The 22,846-nt window shown below is 28.9% G+C and overlaps 1 protein-coding gene across 2 annotated transcripts in view; it reads right to left on the bottom strand.

Moving 5' to 3' along the window:
- Positions 1–1,301: 1,301 nt before the first annotated feature.
- Nha1 (Na[+]/H[+] hydrogen antiporter 1) overlaps positions 1,302–22,846 on the bottom strand; it is a 218,291-nt gene continuing 196,746 nt past the window's right edge. For both annotated transcript variants that reach the window (XM_075293713.1, XM_075293712.1), the window contains 4 exons: positions 9,852–10,261; positions 5,088–5,855; positions 1,816–2,170; positions 1,302–1,742 (listed from right to left, as the gene is read on the bottom strand). In XM_075293713.1, the coding sequence (XP_075149828.1) occupies positions 1,582–1,742; positions 1,816–2,170; positions 5,088–5,855; positions 9,852–10,261 (1,694 nt within the window). In that variant the 3' untranslated portion in view covers positions 1,302–1,581. The remainder of the gene's footprint in view (positions 1,743–1,815; positions 2,171–5,087; positions 5,856–9,851; positions 10,262–22,846) is intronic.

Genomic DNA, 22,846 nt, shown 5'->3' with positions numbered 1-22,846 from the left:
AAAATGGGCCATATCGGTCCACTTTTACGTATAGCCCCCATATAAACGGACCCACAAATTTGGCTTGCGATTGCTCTAGAGAAGCAAATTTCATCCGATCCTGCTGAAATTGGGTACGTGGTGTTAGTATATGGTCTCTAACAACCATGCAAGGATTGGTCCATATCGGTCCATAATTATATATAGCCCCCATATAAATCGATCCCCAGATTTGTCCTCCGGAGCCCCTTGGAGGAGCAAAATTCATCCGATCCGGTTGAAATTTGGAACGTGGTGTTAGAATGTGGTCTCCAACAAACACGCAAGAATTGGTCCATATCGGTCCATAATTGTATATAGCCCCCATATAATCCGTTCCCCAGATTTGATCGGATTCATCCGATCCGGTTGAAATTTGCAACATGGTGTTAATATAAGGCCGCTAATAATCATGCCAAAATTGGTCCATATCGGTCTATAGTTCATAATCATGGTTGCCACTCGAGCCAAAAATAATCTACCAAAATTTTATTTCTATAGAAAATTTTGTCAAAATTTTATTTCTATAGACAATTTTGTCGTATTTTATTTATATAGAAAATTTTGTTAACATTTTATTTATATAAAAAATTTTGCCAAAAATTGTATTTCTTTAGAGGATTTTATTTCTATAGAAAATTTTGTCAAAATTTTATTTTTGTAGAAAATTTTGTTAAAATTTTATTTCTGTAGAAAATTTTGCCAAAATTTTATTTCTGTAGAAAATTTACAAAAAGTGTTATGTTTATAGAAATTTTTTTAAAAATTTTATTTCTGTAGAAAATTTTTTCAAAATTTTATTTCTATAGAAATTTTTTTCAAAATTTAGAAAATTTTGTGAAAATTTTATCTCTATAGAAAATGTTGTTAAAATTTTATTTCTTTAGAAAATGTTTGTAAAAATTTTGCCAAAATTTTATTTCTATACAAAATTTTGCCAAAATTTTATTTCTATAGAAAATTTTGCAAACATTTCATTTCTATAGAAATTTTGTCAAAATTTTATTTCTATCGAAATTTAAAAAATTTTATTTCTGTAGAACATTTTATTTTGTCAGAATTTTATTTCTGTAGAAAATTTTGTCAAAGATTTATTTTCATTTCTACAAAAAAATTAGCCAAAATTTTATTTCTATAGAAAATTTTGTCAAAATTTTCTTTCTATAGGAAATTTTGCTCAAAATAGAATTTGTCAAATATTTGAAAAGCGGAAAAGTCGCCTTTTTGATTCTCATTGCAATCCTTGGTATCTATCGTTCAGCAAAATCAAAAGAGAAATGAAATATTAAAACTTTTTTATACATTTATTTACAATAAAAATTAACATTAAACTTAAAATTTAACAAATTTGCAAGGAAAGAACCATAGCTTGGAATGAATACTCTGGAATCGAATACTTTATAGCATAAGAAAAGAAAACATTTTCTTCCAGTCATGAAACACACAATGTAGCCTACAATAGACAGGAATCACTTAACAAAACTTAAAGAAATTTAACAATACAAAAAAAAAAAAAAACAAAAGAATAGGACTAGGCCATAAATAAGTGGGTCCATTATATGTCTATTTATTATATGGCGATAAAGATAATGGTGGAATATGGGTATTATTGTGGGTATTATCCACTGTCTCTTTATCATCGGGAATCTCAGGATCTTCACGTTCTTCTTCTTCATCGATAATGCTAATGTCACGCATCGAAGGACGATGACTGCGTCGCCAACCTAAAATCAAGAAATAATGATAATGAAATCCTTCGATTTATTTTGTTGTTGTATTTAATCCATCCATTCTTACCTTCTACAACTTGGGGTTGTTTAGTTTTAGTTAAAAGTCTTGTACCCGATACCGATATGAGAATAGCACCTAGCGGTGCTGTTAAAACAATCGAGAGTACAGCTATTGTCTGCACCACATAAGCATAATGTTTTTCATCATCACTTGCGGTGGGTTTTAGATTTCTTAGAGCTACTGGTCCTAGGGCCGCTTGGACAGTAGCTTTTGACATCCACGAGAGAGCAACAAAGAATTTCTCTTTCATATTGAGACGATCACCAAAGGCAATACCAGCTGTACAGAGAATACGTAGAACTGCAGCACCAATGATGCAACCAACTCCGACAGTCACAATATCAGGATCGAGTTCGTTAATCTGTAAGAAACCGAAAATTTAAATGTGTATAAATAATTGTGTTTGGCGCTGTGGATATGTGCCCCATAAAAATAAGGCCCACAATCCAATTGAAATAGGAACCCAAATAATTTTATGCAAAACAAAGCTATGGTATGGATATTGACCCCAGGAAAATGAGCCCCAAAACCCAAATGAAATATTTTATTTTTTGGTAGATTGGCAGAATTCTTGATATTTTGGTAGATTTTGCAAAATATTCTTCTCCAACTAAGAGGTACTTCAATTTTCAACAGAAATAACATTTTGAGAAAATTTTCCATAGAAATAAAATTTTGACAAAATTTTCTATAGAAATAAAATTTCGAGAAAATTTTCCACAGAAGTAAAATTTTCAGAAAATTTTCCATAGAAATAAAATGTTGACAAAATTTTCTATAGAAAAAAAATTTTGAGAAAATTTTCTATAGAAATAAAATTTTGACAACATTTTCTATAGCAATAAAATTTTGACAAAATTTTCTATAGAAATAAAATTTTGACAAAATTCTCTATAGAAAGAAAATGTTGACAAAGTTTTCTATAGAAAGAAAATTTTGACAAAATTTTCTATAGAAATAAAATTTTGACAAAATTTTCTACAGAAATCAAATTTCGACAAAATTTTCTACAGAAATCAAATTTTGACAAAATTTTCGATAGAAATAAAATTTTGACAAAATTTTCGATAGAAATAAAATTTGGACAAAATTTTCGATAGAAATAAAATTTGGCAAAATTTTCTATAGAAATAAAATTTTGACAAAATTTTCTATAGAAAAAACATTTTGACAAAATTTTCTACAGAAATCAAATTTTGACAAAATTTTCTACAGAAATCAAATTTTGACAAAATTTTCTTAGAAATCAAATTTTCACAAAATTTTCTATAGAAATAAAATTTTGACAAAATTTTCTATAGAAATAAAATTTTGACAAAATTTTCTATAGAAATAAAATTTTGACAAAATTTTCTATAGTAAGAAAATTTTGACAAAATTTTCTGTAGAAATAAAATATTGAGAAAATTTTCTATAGAAATAAAGTTTTGACAAAATTTTCTATAGAAATAAAATTTTGACAAAATTTTCTAAAGAAATAAAATTTTGACAAAATTTTCGATAGAAATAAAATTTTGACAAAATTTTCGATAGAAATAAAATTTAGACAAAATTTTCGATAGAAATAAAATTTTGACAAAATTTTCAATAGAAATAAAATTTTGACAAAATTTTCTATAGAAAAAACATTTTGACAAAATTTTCTACAGAAATCAAATTTTGACAAAATTTTCTATAGAAATCAAATTTTCACAAAATTTTGGATAGAAATCAAATTTTGACACCATTTTCTATAGAAATAAAATCTTTACAAAATTTTCTATAGAAATAAAATTTTGACAACATTTTCGATAGAAATCAAATTTTGACAACATTTACTGTAGAAATCAAATTTTGACAAAATTTTCTATAGAAATAAAATATTGACAAAATTTTCTGTAGAAATAAGCTTTTGAGAACATTTTCCATAGAAATAAAATTTTGACAAAATTATCTATAGAAATAAAATTTTGACAAAATTTTCTATAGAAATAAAATTTTGACAAAATTTTCTATAGAAAAATCATTTTGACAAAATTTTCTACAGAAATCAAATTTTGACAAAATTTTCTACAGAAATCAAATTTTGACAAAATTTTCTATATAAATAATTTTTGACAAAATTTTCTATAGAAATCATATTTTGACAACATTTTCTGTAGAAATAAAATTTTGACAAAATTTTCTATAGAAATAAAATTTTGACAAAATTTGAGAACATTTTCCATAGAAATAAAATTTTCAGAAAATTTTCTATAGAAATAACATTTTGACAAAATGTTCTATTGAAATAAAATTTTGACAAAATTTTCTATAGAAATAAAATTTTGACAAAATTTTCTATAGAAATAAAATTTTGACAAAATTTTCTATAGAAATAAAATTGTGAGAATTTTTCTATAGAAATAAAATTTGACAAAATTTTATATAGAAATAAAATTTTGACAAACTTTTCTATAGAAATAAAATTTTGACAAAATTTTCTATAGAAATAAAATTTTGACAAAATTTTTTATAGAAATAAAATTTTGACAAAATTTTCTATAGAAATAAAATTTTGAGAAAATTTTCTATAGAAATAAAATTTAGACAAAATTTTATATGGGAATACAATTTTTACAAAATTTTCTATAGAAATAAAATTTTGACAAAATTTTCTATAGAAATAAAATTTGTGCAAAATTTTCTATAGATATAAAATTTTGACAAAATTTTATATAGAAATAAAATATTGACAAAATTTTATATAGAAATAAAATTTTGACAAAATTTTCTATAAAAAAAATTGTTTTTTGGCAAATTTTTCTATAGATATAAAATTTTGGCAAAATTTTGACAAAATATTCTATAGAAATAAAATTTTGACAAAATTTTCTATAGAAATAAAATTTGGGCAAAATTTTCTATAGATATAAAATGTTGACATATCAAATTATCTGCCAAAAAATTTAATTCAATGAAAACATTTATAAAAAAGAACATTTGTTACCACAAAGTAGGTTTTAAATCCTATTTTCTTTACTTTTCGTAAAGTCGGCAGAGACCTGAACTGGGTGACGCCGACGCAAACTGTATGATATTTGAGAGAAGCGCCGACAAAAACTGCATGATATTAGAGAAATTTTCCTCATGACTGCCACCTACTTACGCAGTTTCGCTTCACAGTTTCATCCTCTTGTCTTTTTATTCTCTCTGTATTCTGTTGAACAGCGTTGCCAGAATTGTTTAAGAAAAAAAATCGCTAGATTTGCCCCCAAAAAACCAGATGGGTGGAATATTATTATATTTCAAGAACTTACCTTCACCGTGGCACCAGTTATACCAAATAGAATTGGTTCGAAAATCATCCAAAAGATTTCGAAAGCAGTCGACACTGGATTATCTTCAACTTCCCAACCTTGTTTGCACCAAAATAGATTCGAGACAAAAGCAGCAAATACAGCGGCCAATGGTCCGGCACCTTCATAGCCAATTTCATCACTACCATAGATGGCTACCAAGCCACCGGCAAATAACATAATTGTACGCATGGGCACAACATAGGGATCACCTTTCTCGGGAAAGAATCGCGCGATATAGCCCCATATGACACCGAAAGCCAAACCGCCTATTATACACACGGGGGCTTGAGAGATCTGATAGCCAATACTACTATCGGGCGACATAACACTGCTGATAATACCGAATACAGCCACCGAAAGGGCATCATCAATACCGGCCACGGCTATAATTAAAGTTGGAATACCTTTGGCAACGCCATAACCTTTGGTGCGTAAACGAAACAGGCACGGCACCACAACAGCAGGCGATACGGCAGCTATAATCGAACCCAACAGGAATGCCCACACCCAGGGTAAATCAAGGAAAAAATGTGTGGTAAGCCCAATAATACAGCATTCCACTATCCATGGAATAATGCCCAATTTAAGAATAGTCTTGTAGACTTTTTTAAAGGCTTCAGGTTCCATTTCGAGGCCAGCTCGAATTAGGATTATGGTCAAGGCAAATTTACGTAGATGGGCAGTGACTTTGGAGAAATCGCCATCCAAATTGGTCCAGCCAACATTCTAAAAAAAGAGAGAGGGAAAGAGTGAAAAAAGTAATCGATAGTGAGATTCTGCCATCTGGGAATTCTTAAAATTTTAAAGACCAAAAATTTGAGAACACAAAATTTTATGTTTGTAGATGGTGCTAAAGTGATATTGAAAAGTCCGAATTGGATTCAGAGTGTAAACATAGCCATAGAGATACAATCAGCTCATCGGCAAATTTCCTGTGTGTTTCCGAGTGTTCTGATGTCGATATACAGGGTGACTGATATGCCTTGCAATCAACTTCAAGATGCTATCATTCCTAAACCTCTTATCTGACAGATTTATTCTTGCGACAGTTTAAATGCTTAGATATCTATTCGTGATGGAACTCAGGCGTGATAATATGTCCCTCCAGCATTGAACTGTGATGTAGTGTTCCCTCCACTTGGCATTGGTAGAGAACTTGCTTGTGAGCTGACCATATTGGGAGAACGGGTACAACACATATTGAAAAATGAGCAGGAAGTTCCAAAGAGTTCAGGACGTCCCCGAAGTTCAATAAAGATAGACTGGAAGGAACCATGTAGTTGCATCGCTTGCACGAAAGTGGTCGAATTAGTTTTTATCCGATGAGAAGCCATTTCAAAGTGGGCAGTTTGTGAACAACCAAAATGAGTCGATTGGTCGCTTGCTAATGATGCGGGCCGCCGTAACGGCCGACTGTTGCTCCACGCTCGTATTTATAGACCGTGGGGTCAAAATAAATGACGAATATTATCGGGAATACGAGTATATTGGATAGCCTATATACAAAGGAATGGAAGGATAAACTGTGGATACCATGACGAGACCATAACGGCCAATGTAGTTCAAGGAACCCTATAGGGAGGTATGTGCACTGTGCAGAAAAGCGGTGGGCCAATCCTGACAAACGCCTCGATAGGCTATTAGACAATAATGGAGAGGAGGCACTGTAGCAATGAAGAGCACGGCAACCAGAGGTTTGGAAACGATACTGAACTTAAGATCTATAGAGGTTTACAATCAAAAGCGTGGCCACAATGGCTGAAGATGTAGGGAGAATGAGCAGAGACGCAAAACAGACGGTGGATGGCGGATGCCGCAGCAATCCATGATCAAATACCTGAGGTGCCTATAGCTACCGAGTGTGATATTCTGACGCCAGAAGGATGGGAGAATGGGACCATAGAACAGATACCAGAGGAAAATATGGATCAAAGATGTGTGAGAGGAATGGACTGGACCCAGACACCAAGATTCTATTCCGGACCACAGCACAATCCTGCAGGCAGAAGTGCAGACAAGACTTGGGAACAGACAGAATTATGCCTATTCACTAGAAGGACTAAAATTTCCCAATATATCGAAAGAACTTTAGAGTAACCTTAGACAGGAAACTGAATTGGAAGAGAAAAGAGGACTGCGAAAGCCTACATATGTTGGGCACTGTGCAGAAGAGCGGTGGGCCATTCCTGACATACGTATCGATAGTCTGGTGGACAATAATGGAGAGGAAGTATTGGGACAAAGAAGAACACGTCCACCAGAGCCTCTGAGACGATACTGGACTTAAAATCTATAAACGGTGAGCCACCGTGGTGCAAAAGTTAGCATGACCGCCTTGCATACACAGGGTAGTGGGTTCAAACCCAGTTTCGACCAAACACCAAAAAGTTTTTCACCGGTGGATTATCCCACCTCAGTAATGTTGGTGACATTTTTGAGTGTTTCAAAGCTTCTCTGAGTGGTTTCACTGCAATGTGGAACGCCGTTCGGACTCGGCTATAAAAAGGAGGTCCCTTGTCATTGAGCTTAACATGGAATCGGACAGCATTCAGTGATAAGAGAGAAGTTCATCACTGTGATAGGGAGCCACCGTGGTGCAATGGTTAGTATGCGCGCCTTGCATACACAAGGTCGTGGGTTCGATTCCTGCTTCGACCGAACACCAAAAAGTTTTTCACCGGTGTATTATCCCACCTCAGTAATGCTGGTGACATTTTTTAGTGTTTCAAAGCTTCTCTAAGTGGTTTCACTGCAATGTGGAACGCCGTTCGGACTCGGCTATAAAAAGGAGGAGGAGATACTGGACTTAAGACCTATAGAGTTTCACAATTAAAAGCGTAGCCGCAATGGCTGATGATGTAGGGAGAATGGGCAGAAACACAAAACATGTGCAACCATCAAAGGATAACAGAGTAGACGGTGGGTGAAGTGGCCGATGCCGCCACAATCCATGATCGAATATCTGAGGTGACCATATCTGCTCAGTGTGACATTTTGACGACAGTAGGATGACCCTGGGAGAATGGAACCCCAGAACAGATACCAGAGGGAAATAACTGCTATACCGATGGATCAAAGATGGGTGAGAGGACAGGACTATTTCGGCAGAAGTGCGTGCCACAACGGAAATTCTTAATTGGCTCTTAAATAACACGAGGCCAAAAACCTTAAACACTTTCACAGATTGCGAAAGGGCAATGAAAGCAATAGCCGACATTACGATTCGGTCGCTAATGCGATGGATTGAAGATGGGTGAGAGGACGGGACTGGACACCGAAATCCTATACTAGACCTCAGCACAATCCTGCAGGCAGAAGTCGGTGCCATAACGCAACCATTTAACAAGCCTCGGAAATAACACGAGGCCAAAAACCTTGAACACTTTCACAGATTGCGAAAGGACAATGAAGGCAATGGACGACATTACGATTCGATCACGAACCGTATTGGAATGCAAAAAAAGCATCATAAACGAATTCTCGGAATATGCCAGAATCCGTATAATATGGGTGCCGGGATATGAGGAAACGTAAATGCAAATAAGCTGCCGATGGGTACAAGGACACATAGGGAAGTGAACTTAGAGAACGCAAAGCCAATAGAGGCAACGCAGGTCGAATGGATGTATGGGTACGGGAGACACATACGGTCAAGTGGACCAAAGCCACGGACAATACTATGGGGTGACCCTGACAAGAAATTGAATGGAGAACTTCTCAAGAAGAATAGGACGCCGGTGAGGACCATAGGAATAATGACCGGGAACTTAGAATTGAGGGCAGATCTATGCCGAATAGGAGCAGCAGTGGATGGTGCATATTGGGCTTTTTTTTTGAGGATGATGAGACCTTGGAACACAACCTTTGTCACTGCTTTGCCTTTACTAGGCAAAGAGTTAACCATATCGGTGAAGAGGTGATTCAGAACTGGGAAACGGGGAATGAAAACAAATTAGGGAATTCGTTAAAGACACAGAGTTTGTGGAATAAACGACGGGTGCGATGGTAAGAAGAAGTTGGATACTGGCTTTGGTGTACATCAGCCGACATTGGACAGATCAATCCTGAATACTCTTTTAAACCTAAACTTATAGAAAAAATGTCCTAAAGACAATATTAAAGCCCTGGACAGACAAATATTTCAGCCGCGGACCATGAACAATACTCAGCACCATCGCACTCAGCAAGCGTCAACCAAGAATACCTTAAAAAGGAGATTTTTCATTGCATTTCTACCGCACAATGGCCAAGCCAAACCTTTGGATCTCAATCTGACTTTTGCACTTGTGGCATCTTAGAAAGTAAGATTGGCGCAAAGAAATACGAAAGCGTCGACAGTCTTAAGACGGCTCTTGGCGGGGTATGGACCAAAATACAGAGCCACTTTGATGCGTGTGATGGCTTTATCGGCCGTTTGTAGGCCATAATTCGTGTCAAAGTTAGCCATTGCGAAATTTGCTGTAATTTCCGACATTTCGTGCTTTTAATTATTAACATTAAAAAAATTGAAAACGTATATCACCCTGTTGCATTACATATCAGCAACCCTGTATCATGATTTTCTAATAATCATCATTGTAGTCGCGTATTTTGTGCATCCCATAAGAAATACATATAAATAATTGTTCGCTTATCGCTATGATTATGTTCACTCACTTATAATTAGTCTCGGTAACGTAACATGTTTGCGTTACATTACATTGAAACGTAACACCAACTCACCTGAAATAGTATGCCAACCAGTAGCATACCAATCAATCTTGGTAACGTTGTCAACGATATTAAATAACCTCCGAAATTTGCCGCCACTGCTAATACTACCAAACTGAATAGCTGTCCTCCAGGGGCAGCTGATTTTCCTATAATCACATAGGCTGTTATCCACAATAGAACACCAATCATTATTAGCACTACGATACGTGCAAATTGTCGATACGATGGACATAGAGGATAGGGAAATAGTTTTTGCCAATGTGGTGGTTCCCATGAAGGTGTACTCTCTTCTCCACGACATTTCAAACAGAAATTATAAAGCCACGATTCTTCAACATAATTAGGGGTACTCTGTTGCTGATGTTGAGCGATTTTGGCATTAAGCACATCGAGGGCATTACTTCGGTAGGGACGATTATCTGTAAATAAACAAAGAATAAAGTGAAGAGTTAAATAAAATAAAGAGAATATTGAAGAGTTGTTTTTTTTTTGTGGAATTTAATTCTCTGTTCCACTGTGGAACGAATTCTCATGTAAAACTTAACAAAAACTACAAAAATATGTTCATGTCGTCTCCTACTGGGTGTTACAAACATATACACTAACTTATAATTCCACAGAGTGGTTCAGGGTATAACCATAACCACACAAAGATATCTTTCCATAGAAAATTTTGTCAAAATTTTATTTCTATATAAAATTTTGTCAAAATTTTCTCTCTATAGAAAATTTTGTCAAAATTTTATTTCTATAGAAAATTTTGTTAAAATTTTCTGTCCATAGAAAATTTTATCAAAATTTTCTGTCTATAGAAAAAATTTCATTTTTATAGGAACATTTTGAAAAATGTTGTCAAAGTTTTATGTCTATAGCAAAATTTGAAGAAAATTTTATTTCTTTAGACATTTTTTGCAAAATTTTATTTCTATAGAAAATTTTGTCAACATTTTATTTCTATAGAAACTTTTGTCAAAATTTCACTTCTATAGAAAATTTGGTCAACATTTTATTTCTTTAAAAATTTTTGTCCAAATTTCATTTTTATTGAAAATTTTATTTCTATAGAAAATTTTTTCATAATTTTATTTCTATAGAAAATTTTTTAATAATTTTATTTCTATCGAGAATTTTGTCAAAATTTTCTCTCTTCAGAAAATTTTGTCAAAACTTTATTTCCATAGAAAAATTTTGAAAAGTTTTGTCAAATTTTTATGTCTATAGCAAAATTGTATTTCTTTAGACATTTTTTGCAAAATTTTATTTCTATAGAACATTTCGTCAAAGTTTTTTGCCTATAGAAAATGTTTTTAAAATTGTATTTCTATAGAAAATTTTGTCATAATTTTATTTTTATAAAAAATTTTGTCAAACTTTTAGTTCTATAAAAGATTTTGTCCAAATTTTATTTCTATAGCAAATTTAGTGCAAATTTTATTTCTATAAAAATTTTTGTCCAAATTCCATTTCTATTCAAAATTTTATTTCTATGGAAAATTTTGTCAAAATTTTATTTCTATAGAAAATTTTGTCATAATTTTATTTCTATAGAAAATTTTGCCAAAATTTTATGTCTATAAAAAAATGTTGTCAAAATTTTATTTCTAAAGAAAATTTTTTCAAAATTTTATTTCTATAGAAAATTTTGTCAAAATTTTATTTCTATAGGAAATTTTGTCAAAATTTTACATCTATAGAAAATTTTGTCAAAATTTTCTATCTATAGACTATTTTGTCTAAATTTTCTGTCTATAGAAAATTTTGTCAAAATTTTCTGTCTATAGAAAATTTTGGCAAAACTTTATTTCTATTTATTTTTATTTCTATAGAAAATTTTGTCAACATTTTCTTTCTATAGAAACTTTTGTCAAACTTTTAGTTCTATAAAAGATTTTGTCCAATTTTTATTTCTATAGCAAATTTAGTGCAAATTTTATTTCTATAAAAATTTTTGTCCAAATTTCATTTCTATTGAGAATTTTGCCAAAATTTTATTTCTATGGGAAATATTGTCAAAATTTTATTTCTATGGGAAATATTGTCAACATTTTATTTCTATTGAAAATTTTGTCAAAATTTTATTTCTATAGAAAATTTTGTCAAAATTTTATTCCTATAGAAAATTTTGTCAAAATTTTATTTCTATAGAAAATTTTTTCTTAATTTTATTTCTATAGAGAATTTTGTCAAAATTTTCTGTCTATAGAAAATTTTGTCACGTCTATAAAAAATTTTGTCAAAATTTTCTCTCTACAGAAAATTTTGTCAAAACTTTATTTCTATAGAAAAGTTTTGAAAAATTTTGTCAAATTTTTATGTCTAGAGCAAAATTTTATTTCTTTAGACATTTTTTGCAAAATTTTATTTCTATAGAATATTTCGTCAAAGTTTTTTTGCCTATAGAAAATGTTGTTAAAATTTTATTTCTATAAAAAATTTTGTCATAATTTTATTTCTATAGAAAATTTTACCAAAATTTTATTTCTATAAAAAAATTTTGTCAAAATTTTATTTCTATAGGAAATTTAGTCCAAATAGTATTTCTATAAAAAATTTAGTCCAAATTTCATTTCTATTGAAAATTTTGTCAAAATTTTATTTCTATAGAAAATTTTGTCAAAATTTTTGTCTATAGAAAATTTTGACAACATTTTCTGTCTATAGAAAATTTTGTCAAAATTTTATTTCTATAGAAAATTTTCTCAAAATTTTATTTCTATAAAAAATTTTCTCAAAATTTTATTTCTATAGAAAATTGTATCAAAATTTTGTCAAAATCTTTGTCTATAGAAAGTTTTGTCAAAGTCTTCTGCCTATAGAAAATTTTGTCAAAATGTTTGTCTATAGAAAATTTTGACAACATTTGTCTGTCTATAGAAAATTTTGTCAACATTTTATTTCTATAGAAAATTTTCTCATAATTTTATTTCTAAGAAAATTTGTCATAATTTTATATCTATAGAAAATTTTCTCAAAATTTTATTTCTATAAAAATTTTTCTCAAAATTTTATTTCTATAGAAAATTGTATCAAAATTTTCCGTCTATAGAAAATTTTGTCAAAATTTTATTTCTATAGAAAATTTCGTCAAACTTTTAGTTCTATAAAAAATTTTGTCCAAATTTTATTTCTATAGAAAATTTAGTCCAAATTTTATTTCTGTACAAAATTTTGTCCAAATTTTAAAAAAATTTTATTTATAGCAAAATTTTATGAAATTTTTTCTGTGACACATATTTTTTTATTTCTATAGAATTTTTTGTCAAAATTTTATTTCTTTGGCAAATTTTGCCCAAATTCTATTTCTATAGAAAATTTTGTAAAAAATTTTATTTCTATAGCAAATTTTGCCAAAAAGAAAGAAAGTAGAAAGTTTGGTCAAAATTTTATTTCTATCGAAAATTTTTCATAATTTTATATCTATTGAGAATTTTGTCAAAATTTTATTTCTATAGAAAATTTTCTCAAAATTTTATTTCTATAAAAAATTTTCTCAAAATTTTATTTCTATAGAAAATTTTGTCAAAATTTTCAGTCTATAGAAAATTTTGTCAAAATTTTACTTCCATAGAAAATTTTGTCAAAATTTTATTTCTATAGAAAATTTTGTCAAACTTTTAATTCTATAAAATATTTTATCCACATTTTATTTCTCTACAAAATTTTGTCCAAATTTTAAGAAAATTTTATTTCTATAGCAAAATTTTATGAAATTTTTTCTATGGCACATTTTTTTATTTCTATGGCAAATTTTGCCCAAATTCTATTTCTATAGAAAATTTTGTCAAAATTTTATTACTAAAGCAAATTTTGCCAAAATTTTATTTTGTCAAAATTTTATTTCTATAGATAAGTTTGTCAAAATTTTATTTCTATAGAAATTTTAGTCAAAATTTTATTTCTATGGCAAATTTTGCCCAAATTTAATTTCTATAGAAAAATTTTGTCAAAATTTTATTTCTATAGAAATTTTTGTCAAAATTATATTTCTATGGCAAATTTTGCCCAAATTTAATTTCTATAGAAAATTTTTGTCAAAATTTTATTTCTATAGGAAACTTTGTCAACATTTTTTGTCGATAGAAAATTTTGTCAAAATTTTCTATCGACATTTTCTTTCTAAAGAAAATTTTGTCAAAATTTTCTGTCTATAGAAAATTTTGTCAAAATTTTCTGTCTATAGAAAATCTTGTCCATAGAAAGTTTTGTCAAAATTTCATTTCTATAGAAAATTTTGTCAAAATTGTATTTCTATATATTTTGTCAAAATTTTGGTCTATGACTTAAATGAGAGAGATAATTTAGTCTCTCTGCTGCAAACAAAATAGTGAATTTTATATGATTGGTTTTCACTGGTGTCCTTTTGCAGAGAAGGAAAATTATCATGAGGAAATTATCAGTTTTTGGGGAAAACTATTGTTTTCTCGGATTATTATTTTCGCATTTGATTTCGCTGTTTGTATTTGTATCTGGTAAACCGATTAAACGGTGTCGCTTTTGGACACCCTACGTCACAATGGAAGTTTTATTGAAAACGTCACAGGTTCCCATTATGTCTGCTACCACATTTAAATTCTCAATTTGTTTAAAAAATTTCTACATCGTTTATGTTAAAATGAAATGGAAATATTTTCCCAAAATGAAATCGGTCTGCTCTATGCTAAAACCAAATCAATTAGATAATGTGCCCCCCAAATGAAAACACCTCTCAACACTAATCCATCCATAACCCACTAATTACTAAAACTAACAAGGGCTATGACAACTATCGATCTTGGAAAAATACCGAAATGAGGTAAATGATAAATAAGTAGGTGTTGTCTTGTCAGCCAGTTTGTTTTTGTCCGTATTTCTACACCTTCTCGGTATGGCTTGTCATAATCTTGGAAGACGCAAGAGATACAATCCACAATCAGGGTGGAGGAGAAGACAACCTTCATTATCTATAGCCAGGTGATAAGAAAACCCATTTAACCCAAATTCCTTTGAACTGAAGAGAATTGAAGAACCACTGATAAATCTTCAATTGGCATTATCAGTTCGTTTGTAAAACATGATAGCTACTTGTATTCTTCCAATATGAGATAATGCTCAAGTTTATTGCCGTTATTAATGTCAGTTATTTGAAATAATCAAATGTTAAATAATATGTTTAGATGTAGATAGTCTGGAATAGGATAGCGTGGAATTACATACCTTTTTAAATAGTGAAAGTAGTCTGATGTTGATAAAATAGCGTAAATTTAGACTTTGGCAAAGAACTGCCAGGTGTTTTATACCGAAATCGTTAATATAAGGAAACTAGGCAAAAAAAATATATTTTTATATAAAAATAAAATTTTGACAAAGTTTTCTATAGGAATAAAATTTTGACAAAATTTTCTATAGAAATAAAATTTTGACAAAATTTTCTATAGAAATAAAAATTTTGACAAAATTTTCTATAGAAATAAAAATGTTGACAAAATTTTGTATAGAAATAAAATTTCAGCAAAATTTTCTACAGAAATAATATTTTGACAAAATATTCTATAGAAATAAAATTTTGACAAAATTTTCTATAGAAATAAATTTTTGGCAAAATTTTCTACAGAAATAAAATGTTGAGAAAATTTTCAATAGAAATAAAATGTTGAAACAAATTTTCTATAGAAATAAAATGTTGAGGAAATTTTCCATAGAAATAAAATGTTGACAAAATTTTCTATAGAAATAAAATTTTGAAAAAATTTTCTATATAAATAAAATTTTGACAAAATCTTCTATAGAAATAAAATTTCGACAAAACTTTCTATAGAATAAAAATTTTGACAAATTTCCCGTAAAAATACAATTTTGACAAAATTTCCTATAGAAATTGAAAGCCCATTTTAGAACAGATCTAAAAAAATTCAAAAAATTTTTGACAAAATTTTCTATAGACAGAACATTTTGTATAGAAATAAAATTTCAGCAAAAATTTCTACAGAAATATTATTTTGACAAAATATTCTATAGAAATAAAATTTGGACAAAATTTTATATAGAAATAAAATTTTGACAAAATCTTCTATAGGAATAAAATTTCGCCAAAACTTTTTATAGAATTAAAATTTTGACAAAATGTTCTACGGACAGAAAATTTTTACAAAATTTCCCGTAAAAATAAAATTTTGACAAAATTTCCTATAGAAATAAAATGTTGAAAAAATTTTCTATAGAAACAAAGTTCTGACAAAATTTTCTATTGAAATAAAATTCTGACAAAATTTTCTATAGAAATGTAATTTGACAAAATTTTCTATAGACTTAGAAATAAATTTTTGACAAAATTTTGTATAGAAATAAATGTTGAGAAAATTTTTTATAGAAATAAAATTCTGACAAAACTTTCTATAAAAAATAAAATTATAACAAAATCTTCTATAGAAATAAAATTTCGACAAAACTTTCTATAGAATTAAATTTTTGACAAAATTTTCTATAGACAGAAAATTTTGACAAAATTTTCTATAGACAGAATATTTTTACAAAATTTCCGATAGAAATAAATTGTTGAAAAAATTTTCTATAGAAATAAAATTCTGACAAATTCTTCTATAGAAATAAAATTCGGACAAAATTTTCTATAGACAGAAAATTTTGACCAAAATTCCCTTAAAAATAAATTTTTGACAAAATTTTCTATAGAAATAAAATGTTGAGAAAATTTTGTATAGAAATAAAATTCTGAATTTTCTATAGAAATAAAATTTGAGAAAATTTTCTATAGAACAAAAATTTTGACAAAATTTTGTATATTTAGAAATAAGATTTCAGCAAAATTTTCTACAGAAATAATATTTTGACAAAATATTATATAGAAATAAAATGTTGAGAAAATTTTCTATAGAAATAAAATGTTGAGGAAATTTTCCATAGAAATAAAATTTTGACAAATTATTCTATAGAAATAAAATTTTGACAAAATTTTCTATAGAAATAAAATTTTTACAAAATTTTCTATAGAAATAAAATTCTGACAAAATTTTCTATAGAAATAAAATTTTGACAAAATCTTCTATAGAAATAAAATTTCGACAAAACTTTCTATAGAATTAAAATTTTGACAAAATTTTCTATAGACAGAAAATTTTTACAAATTTTCCTATAGAAATATAATGTTGAAAAAATTTTCTATAGAAATATAATTCTGACAAAATTTTCTATAGAAATATAATTTGACAAAATCTTCTATAGAAATAAAATTTCGACAAAACTTTCTATAGAATTAAAGTTTTGACAAAATGTTCTAGAGACAGAAATTTTTTACAAAATTTCCTATAGAAATAAAATGTTGAAAAAAAAATAATAATAATAAAGAAATAAAATGTTAAAATTTCTATATATAGAAATAAAATGTTGAAAAAATTTTCTATAGAAACAAAATTTTCCATTGAAATAAAATTCTGACAAAATTTTCTATAGAAATATAATTTGACAAAATTTTCTATAGACTTAGAAATAAATTTTTGAAAAAATTTTGTATAGAAATAAAATTTCAGCAAAAATTTTCTACAGAAATAATATTTTGACAAAATATTCTATAGAAATAAAATTTGGAAAAAAATTTCTATAGAAATAAAATTTTGACAAAATTTTCTATAGAAATAAATGTTGAGAAAATTTTCTATAGAAATAAAATTCTGACAAAACTTTCTATAGAAATAAAATTATAACAAAATCTTCTATAGAAATAAAATTTCGACAAAACTTTCTATAGAATTAAAATTTTGACAAAATTTTCTATAGACAGAAAATTTTGACAAAATTTTTACAAAATTTCCGATAGAAATAAATTGTTGAAAAAATTTTCTATAAAAATAAAATTCTGACAAATTCTTCTATAGAAATAAAATTCTGACAAAATTTTCTATAGACAGAAAATTTTGACCAAAATTCCCGAGTGGGAAGGTGTAAATCGGGCGAAAGCTATATATGAGAGTTATATCTGAATCTGAACCGATTCGACTGTTATTCTGCAAAATTTACGAGACTCACAAAACATTCGATTGTACGAAATTAGAAGCAGATTGGTTGATAAATATGTCATTTATTACCACATCGGTTAGAAATATATATGGCAGCTATATCTAAATCTGAATCGATTTTTTTCAAAAATCAATAGGGATCGTCTTTGAGCCGAAAAAAGACCCTGTGCCAAATTTGAGGATTTTGACAAAATTTTCTATTGCAATAACATTTTGACAAAATTTTCTATAGAAATAAAATTTGGCCAAAATTTTCTATAGAAATAAATTTTTCTATAGAAATAAAATTTTGAGAAAATTTTCAATAGACAGAAAATTTTGAAAATTTTGGCATTAGGTCTTAATTTGTTTTCTCCCCTAACTGGTATCATTGGATTTTCTTTCTAAGATTTTATTAATCCAGGATGATGTATTCGGTGTTGAGGTCTCCACGGGCAGTTATTCGTGTTGCTCCCTATTTACGTGCACTCTCCCATTATTCTTTTTCAAGTCGCAATTATGGTTTTTTAACTTTGACTGCGAATGCGGCAAAAAATATTATCTCAATATTCCACCTATTTCTATTTAATAACCGCAAATATACACATTATGGACCATTTAGCATTTTGCAAAGTTGTTATCCATTTCAAATGCATCAAATTCAAATATCTTCCAATTATCTCCTTCAGTCAAATCCACTTAATTTTATTGGAACGTAGTGGATTGATGCTATTACTGATGCTATACCCTTTTGAATGCCAGTGAATGAGCGAATGAAATGAGCAGGCACTTCAATGAATGATTGAGTGAATGAATGAATGAATAAAACGGTCTTTTAGCACAGGGAAACCTAATATTATACAACCCCTGCCTTTATGTCTATTTCTCTGCCCAGCTTCTTCTTCTTCTTGGCAAACCATGGTGGCCTTAGGGAAATTTTATTACGGTTACTTATTTTGCATGTTCACATTTACGACTTTAAAATGCCCTACAATTACGGGAATTTTATGACTTTTGATATTTCCCAACATACAAATAACAGAGGCAACAAAATTATTTACGATTAGTGTTTATGATGGATGGATGTTTGGCCTAAATGTGGCAAGCTATTGATCCAGGGACTCATGTTGACGATAGCTGTATTGGTAGGGCTATTGTTTATATTCGTGAACCACACACTTTCTCTCTCTCTCTCTCTCTCATTCTTCATCTATAGGAAAATCTCTTCTCTTCTTCTCTATTTTGGAGAGGCATGTGATTTACTTAGTCAACACTACTTGGACTAAAATTGGATTTTTAACAATCAGTCGATTTTGAGAGTCTATCGTCTAGAGTCTATCACATATTGACCACTACAATTCGATTGGGCAATAAAGATTTGTGGAATGACGATAGACGCGATTAACTCGCCGAATTGAATTTATGATGGTCAGAGAGAGTGAGAGAGAGCGGGGTGGTGGCATCGCATTGAAGTGCTCGAGATGGTCATTCTTCTTCTGTTTCCCCCCACATGATTAACCCCTTTTGAATGATTGATTAGACGCCGCATGGTATGCGATTAACTACAATGGATTGCTTAACCCCAATCCCAATTGCTTGGCGTTGTTCTTAGCGAACGCCAATGATTGATGAACTTAATTGGGTGGTAAATCACGGGCATGAAGAACTCTACAAATAGTTTGAGTTGTAGAATTTATGGCGTATATTTTTGGGGTGTATTTTGGAAGTGCATTTCTTTGATTATAATCGTTAATGTGACGCCAAATTTCAATTGTTTACATGGTGATAAGAACATTGATATGGTTGAGGGGCATTATATATGGGTCTTTCCATATGATTTTTTTTACAATATGAGACATGTCTTTGACTGAGTACATATTGTAGAGAAAAACATGTAAATAAGGCCGAAAGTTCGGCCAGGACGAATATTAAATACCCACTACCATGAAACAAATAATTGTGTCCATAGAAAACTCTTGGTCGAGTTACTTGAAAATATATAGAATTTAAAGTGGATTTGGTGACAGATACTCTGCCCAACATATATATACCAACATGGAAATCGGGAAACTTAACCTATGGGGACTATATCAAAACATTGCCCGATTCATGCCACATTCGGCACACTTAGTAATGGGCCCAAAATATCTTTAGTTTTTAAATTTCAGGCATATAAGATATAAATTGCGGTGGCAAGAAAACCAAAAAGTTAAATCGGGAGATTGGGCTATACCAAAACGAGGATCGATGCCACGGTTGTCACAGTTGGTAGAATTCTACAAAAAATAGTAGATTTTGTACTGTTTGGTAGATTTCTTAATGTTTGGGTAGATTTTGCCAAATATATTCCTCCTTTACTAAGAAGCACTTCATAAATTTTCTTAAGAAATAAAATTTTGACAAAATTTTCTATGGAAATAAAATTTTGCAAAAAAAAAATTCTGTAGAAATAAAATTTTGAAAAAATTTTCTATCGAAAAAAAAAAAATGTTAAAAAATCTTCTTAAGAAATAAAATTTTGACAAAATTTCCTCACGAAATAGAAATAAACTTTTGCAAAAATTTTCTATAAAAATAAAATTTAGCAAAAAATTTCTAAAGAATTAAAATTTTGCTACAGTTTTTTATAGAAATAAAATTTTGAAAAAATTTTCTATCACAAAAAAAAAAAAATTTTTTAAATTTTCTTAAGAAGTAAAATTTTGACTAAATTTCCTCACGAAATAGAAATAATATTTTGACCAAATTTTCTGTAGAAATAAAATTTTGCAAAAATTTTCTATAAAAATAAAATTTAGCAAAAATTTTCTAAAGAATTAAAATTTTGCTACAGTTTTTTATAGAAATAAAATTTTGCAAAAATTTTCTATAAAAATAAAATTTTGCAAAAATTTTCTATAAAAATAAAATTTAGCAAAAATTTTCTAAAGAATTAAAGTTTTGCTACAGTTTTTTATCGAAATAAAATTTTGACAAAATTTTCTATAGAAATAAACTTTTGACAAAATTTTCTATAGAAATAAAACTTTGCGAAAATTTTCTATAAAAATAAAATTTTGCAAAAATTTTCTATAAAAATAAAATTTTGCAAAAATTTTCTATAAAAATAAAATTTAGCAAAAATTTTCTAAAGAATTAAAGTTTTGCTACAGTTTTTTATAGAAATAAAATTTTGACCAAATTTTCTATAGAAATAAAATGATGACAAATCTTTCTATAGAAATTAAATTTTCTATAAAAATTTTTCTATACATATAAAATTTTGACAAAATATTCTCTAGAAATGTTGACACAATTTTCTTTAGAAATAACATTTTGACAGAATTCGGTTGGAAATAAAAGTTTACCGTGCAAATAAAATTTTAATAGAAACAAAATTCTGACAAATTTTTCTTTAGAAATAACATTTTGAAAAAAATTTCTATAGAAATAACAAATAAAATTTAGCAAAAGTTTTCTATCAAAATAAAATTTAGCAAAAGTTTTCTATCAAAATAAAATTTTGCAAAAAAAAATTTGTAGAAATAAAATTTTGATCAAATTTTCTATAGAAATAAAATTACGACGAAACTGTCTATAGAAATTAAATTTTCTATAAATGTTTCTATGGATATAAAATTTTGAAAACATTTTCTGTAGAAATAAAATTTTGACACAATTTTCTTTAGAAATAACATTTTGCAAAAATTTTTTATAGAAAAAAATGTTGACAGAATTTCATATGGAAATAAAAGTTTTCTGTGGAAATAAAATTTTAATAGAAACAAAATTCTGACATATTTTTCTTTAAACATAACATTTTGCAAACATTTTCTTCAGAAATAAAATTTAAAAACAACTTCTAAAGAAATCAAATTTTGACAAAACTTTACATAGAAATAAAATTTTGACAAAATCTATATATATATAAAATTCAATCTATGTTTGTTTGTTTGTTTGTATGAACCGAGTTGGCTCCGAAACGGCTGAACCGATTTACTTGAAACTTTCAGAGATCATAGGGGACGTTCATGTGGTGAAAATAGGGTACCTTATTTTTTGACACCTGGTCGCGGAGGGGGACCTCCCCTTTGTCGGACTTTTTGAAAATTGGACCAAAGTTGACCGATTTGCTTGAAATTTTCGTTGAAGGTTGGGGTTGGCAACTAGACAAAGATCCGCTACTTTATATTTCGATATTTGGTGGCCGAGTGGGACCTCCCTTTGTTCGACTTTTTTTAGAGTACAGTGAAAAAACTAAAATTCTCTAAATTATCTGAGATTTAAAGAGAACATGCGGTGAGGTTATGGAATTAATATGGGGTACCTGATGATTTCATATGCGATCGGGGAGTAACTTGGAACAAAATTATGCGATTTGCATGAAATTTTCATTGAATGTTGGGGTTGGCATCTAGACAAAAATCCGCTACATTATTTTTCGATATTTGGTCGGGGAGGGGGGCAACCCCTTTGCCCGACTTTTTTTAAAGTACAGTGAAAACAAAACTAAACTCCCCCGACTGAAATTTTACGGAAAAATGGGTGAGGTTATGAAATATATATCAGGTTCCTGATTTTTTAATAAAAATAAAAGGGCATAGGGAGACATCCGCTTCTCTTAAGTACATACAGAGAAACAATTAAACTTTACCGAATTACTTGAAATTTACAGAGGACTGGGGAGAGATCGTAACCTCTGTCAACCGTAATAGTTGATACCTGATTTTGTGATTTTTGGACGGAAGAGAGGCCGCCCCTTTAGGCTTATAATTTGCTTGACATTTTCTGGGACGTTTACAAAAGATACGATTTTCGACATATGGTCGGGGAGGAGGTCCTCCTCTAAAACTGCAAAAAATGGCTCTATTAACCATGTTCCTTAATCTATATCTGTCCATAGAGCTCGAAAAATAATTGTATAATTAGATATAACGCATTTGGACGTCAATTGCATGCCTCGGTATCAGGCTAACATGAAATATAAAAAAATTTAAATTTTCTTGAAATTTACAAAGGAAGCGGGGGAAAAGGTTATAA

The sequence above is a fragment of the Haematobia irritans genome, chromosome 2 (genome assembly GCF_050003625.1).
Source record: "Haematobia irritans isolate KBUSLIRL chromosome 2, ASM5000362v1, whole genome shotgun sequence".
NCBI lineage: Eukaryota > Metazoa > Arthropoda > Insecta > Diptera > Muscidae > Haematobia > Haematobia irritans.
This window is presented reverse-complemented; position numbering and strand designations above follow the sequence as displayed.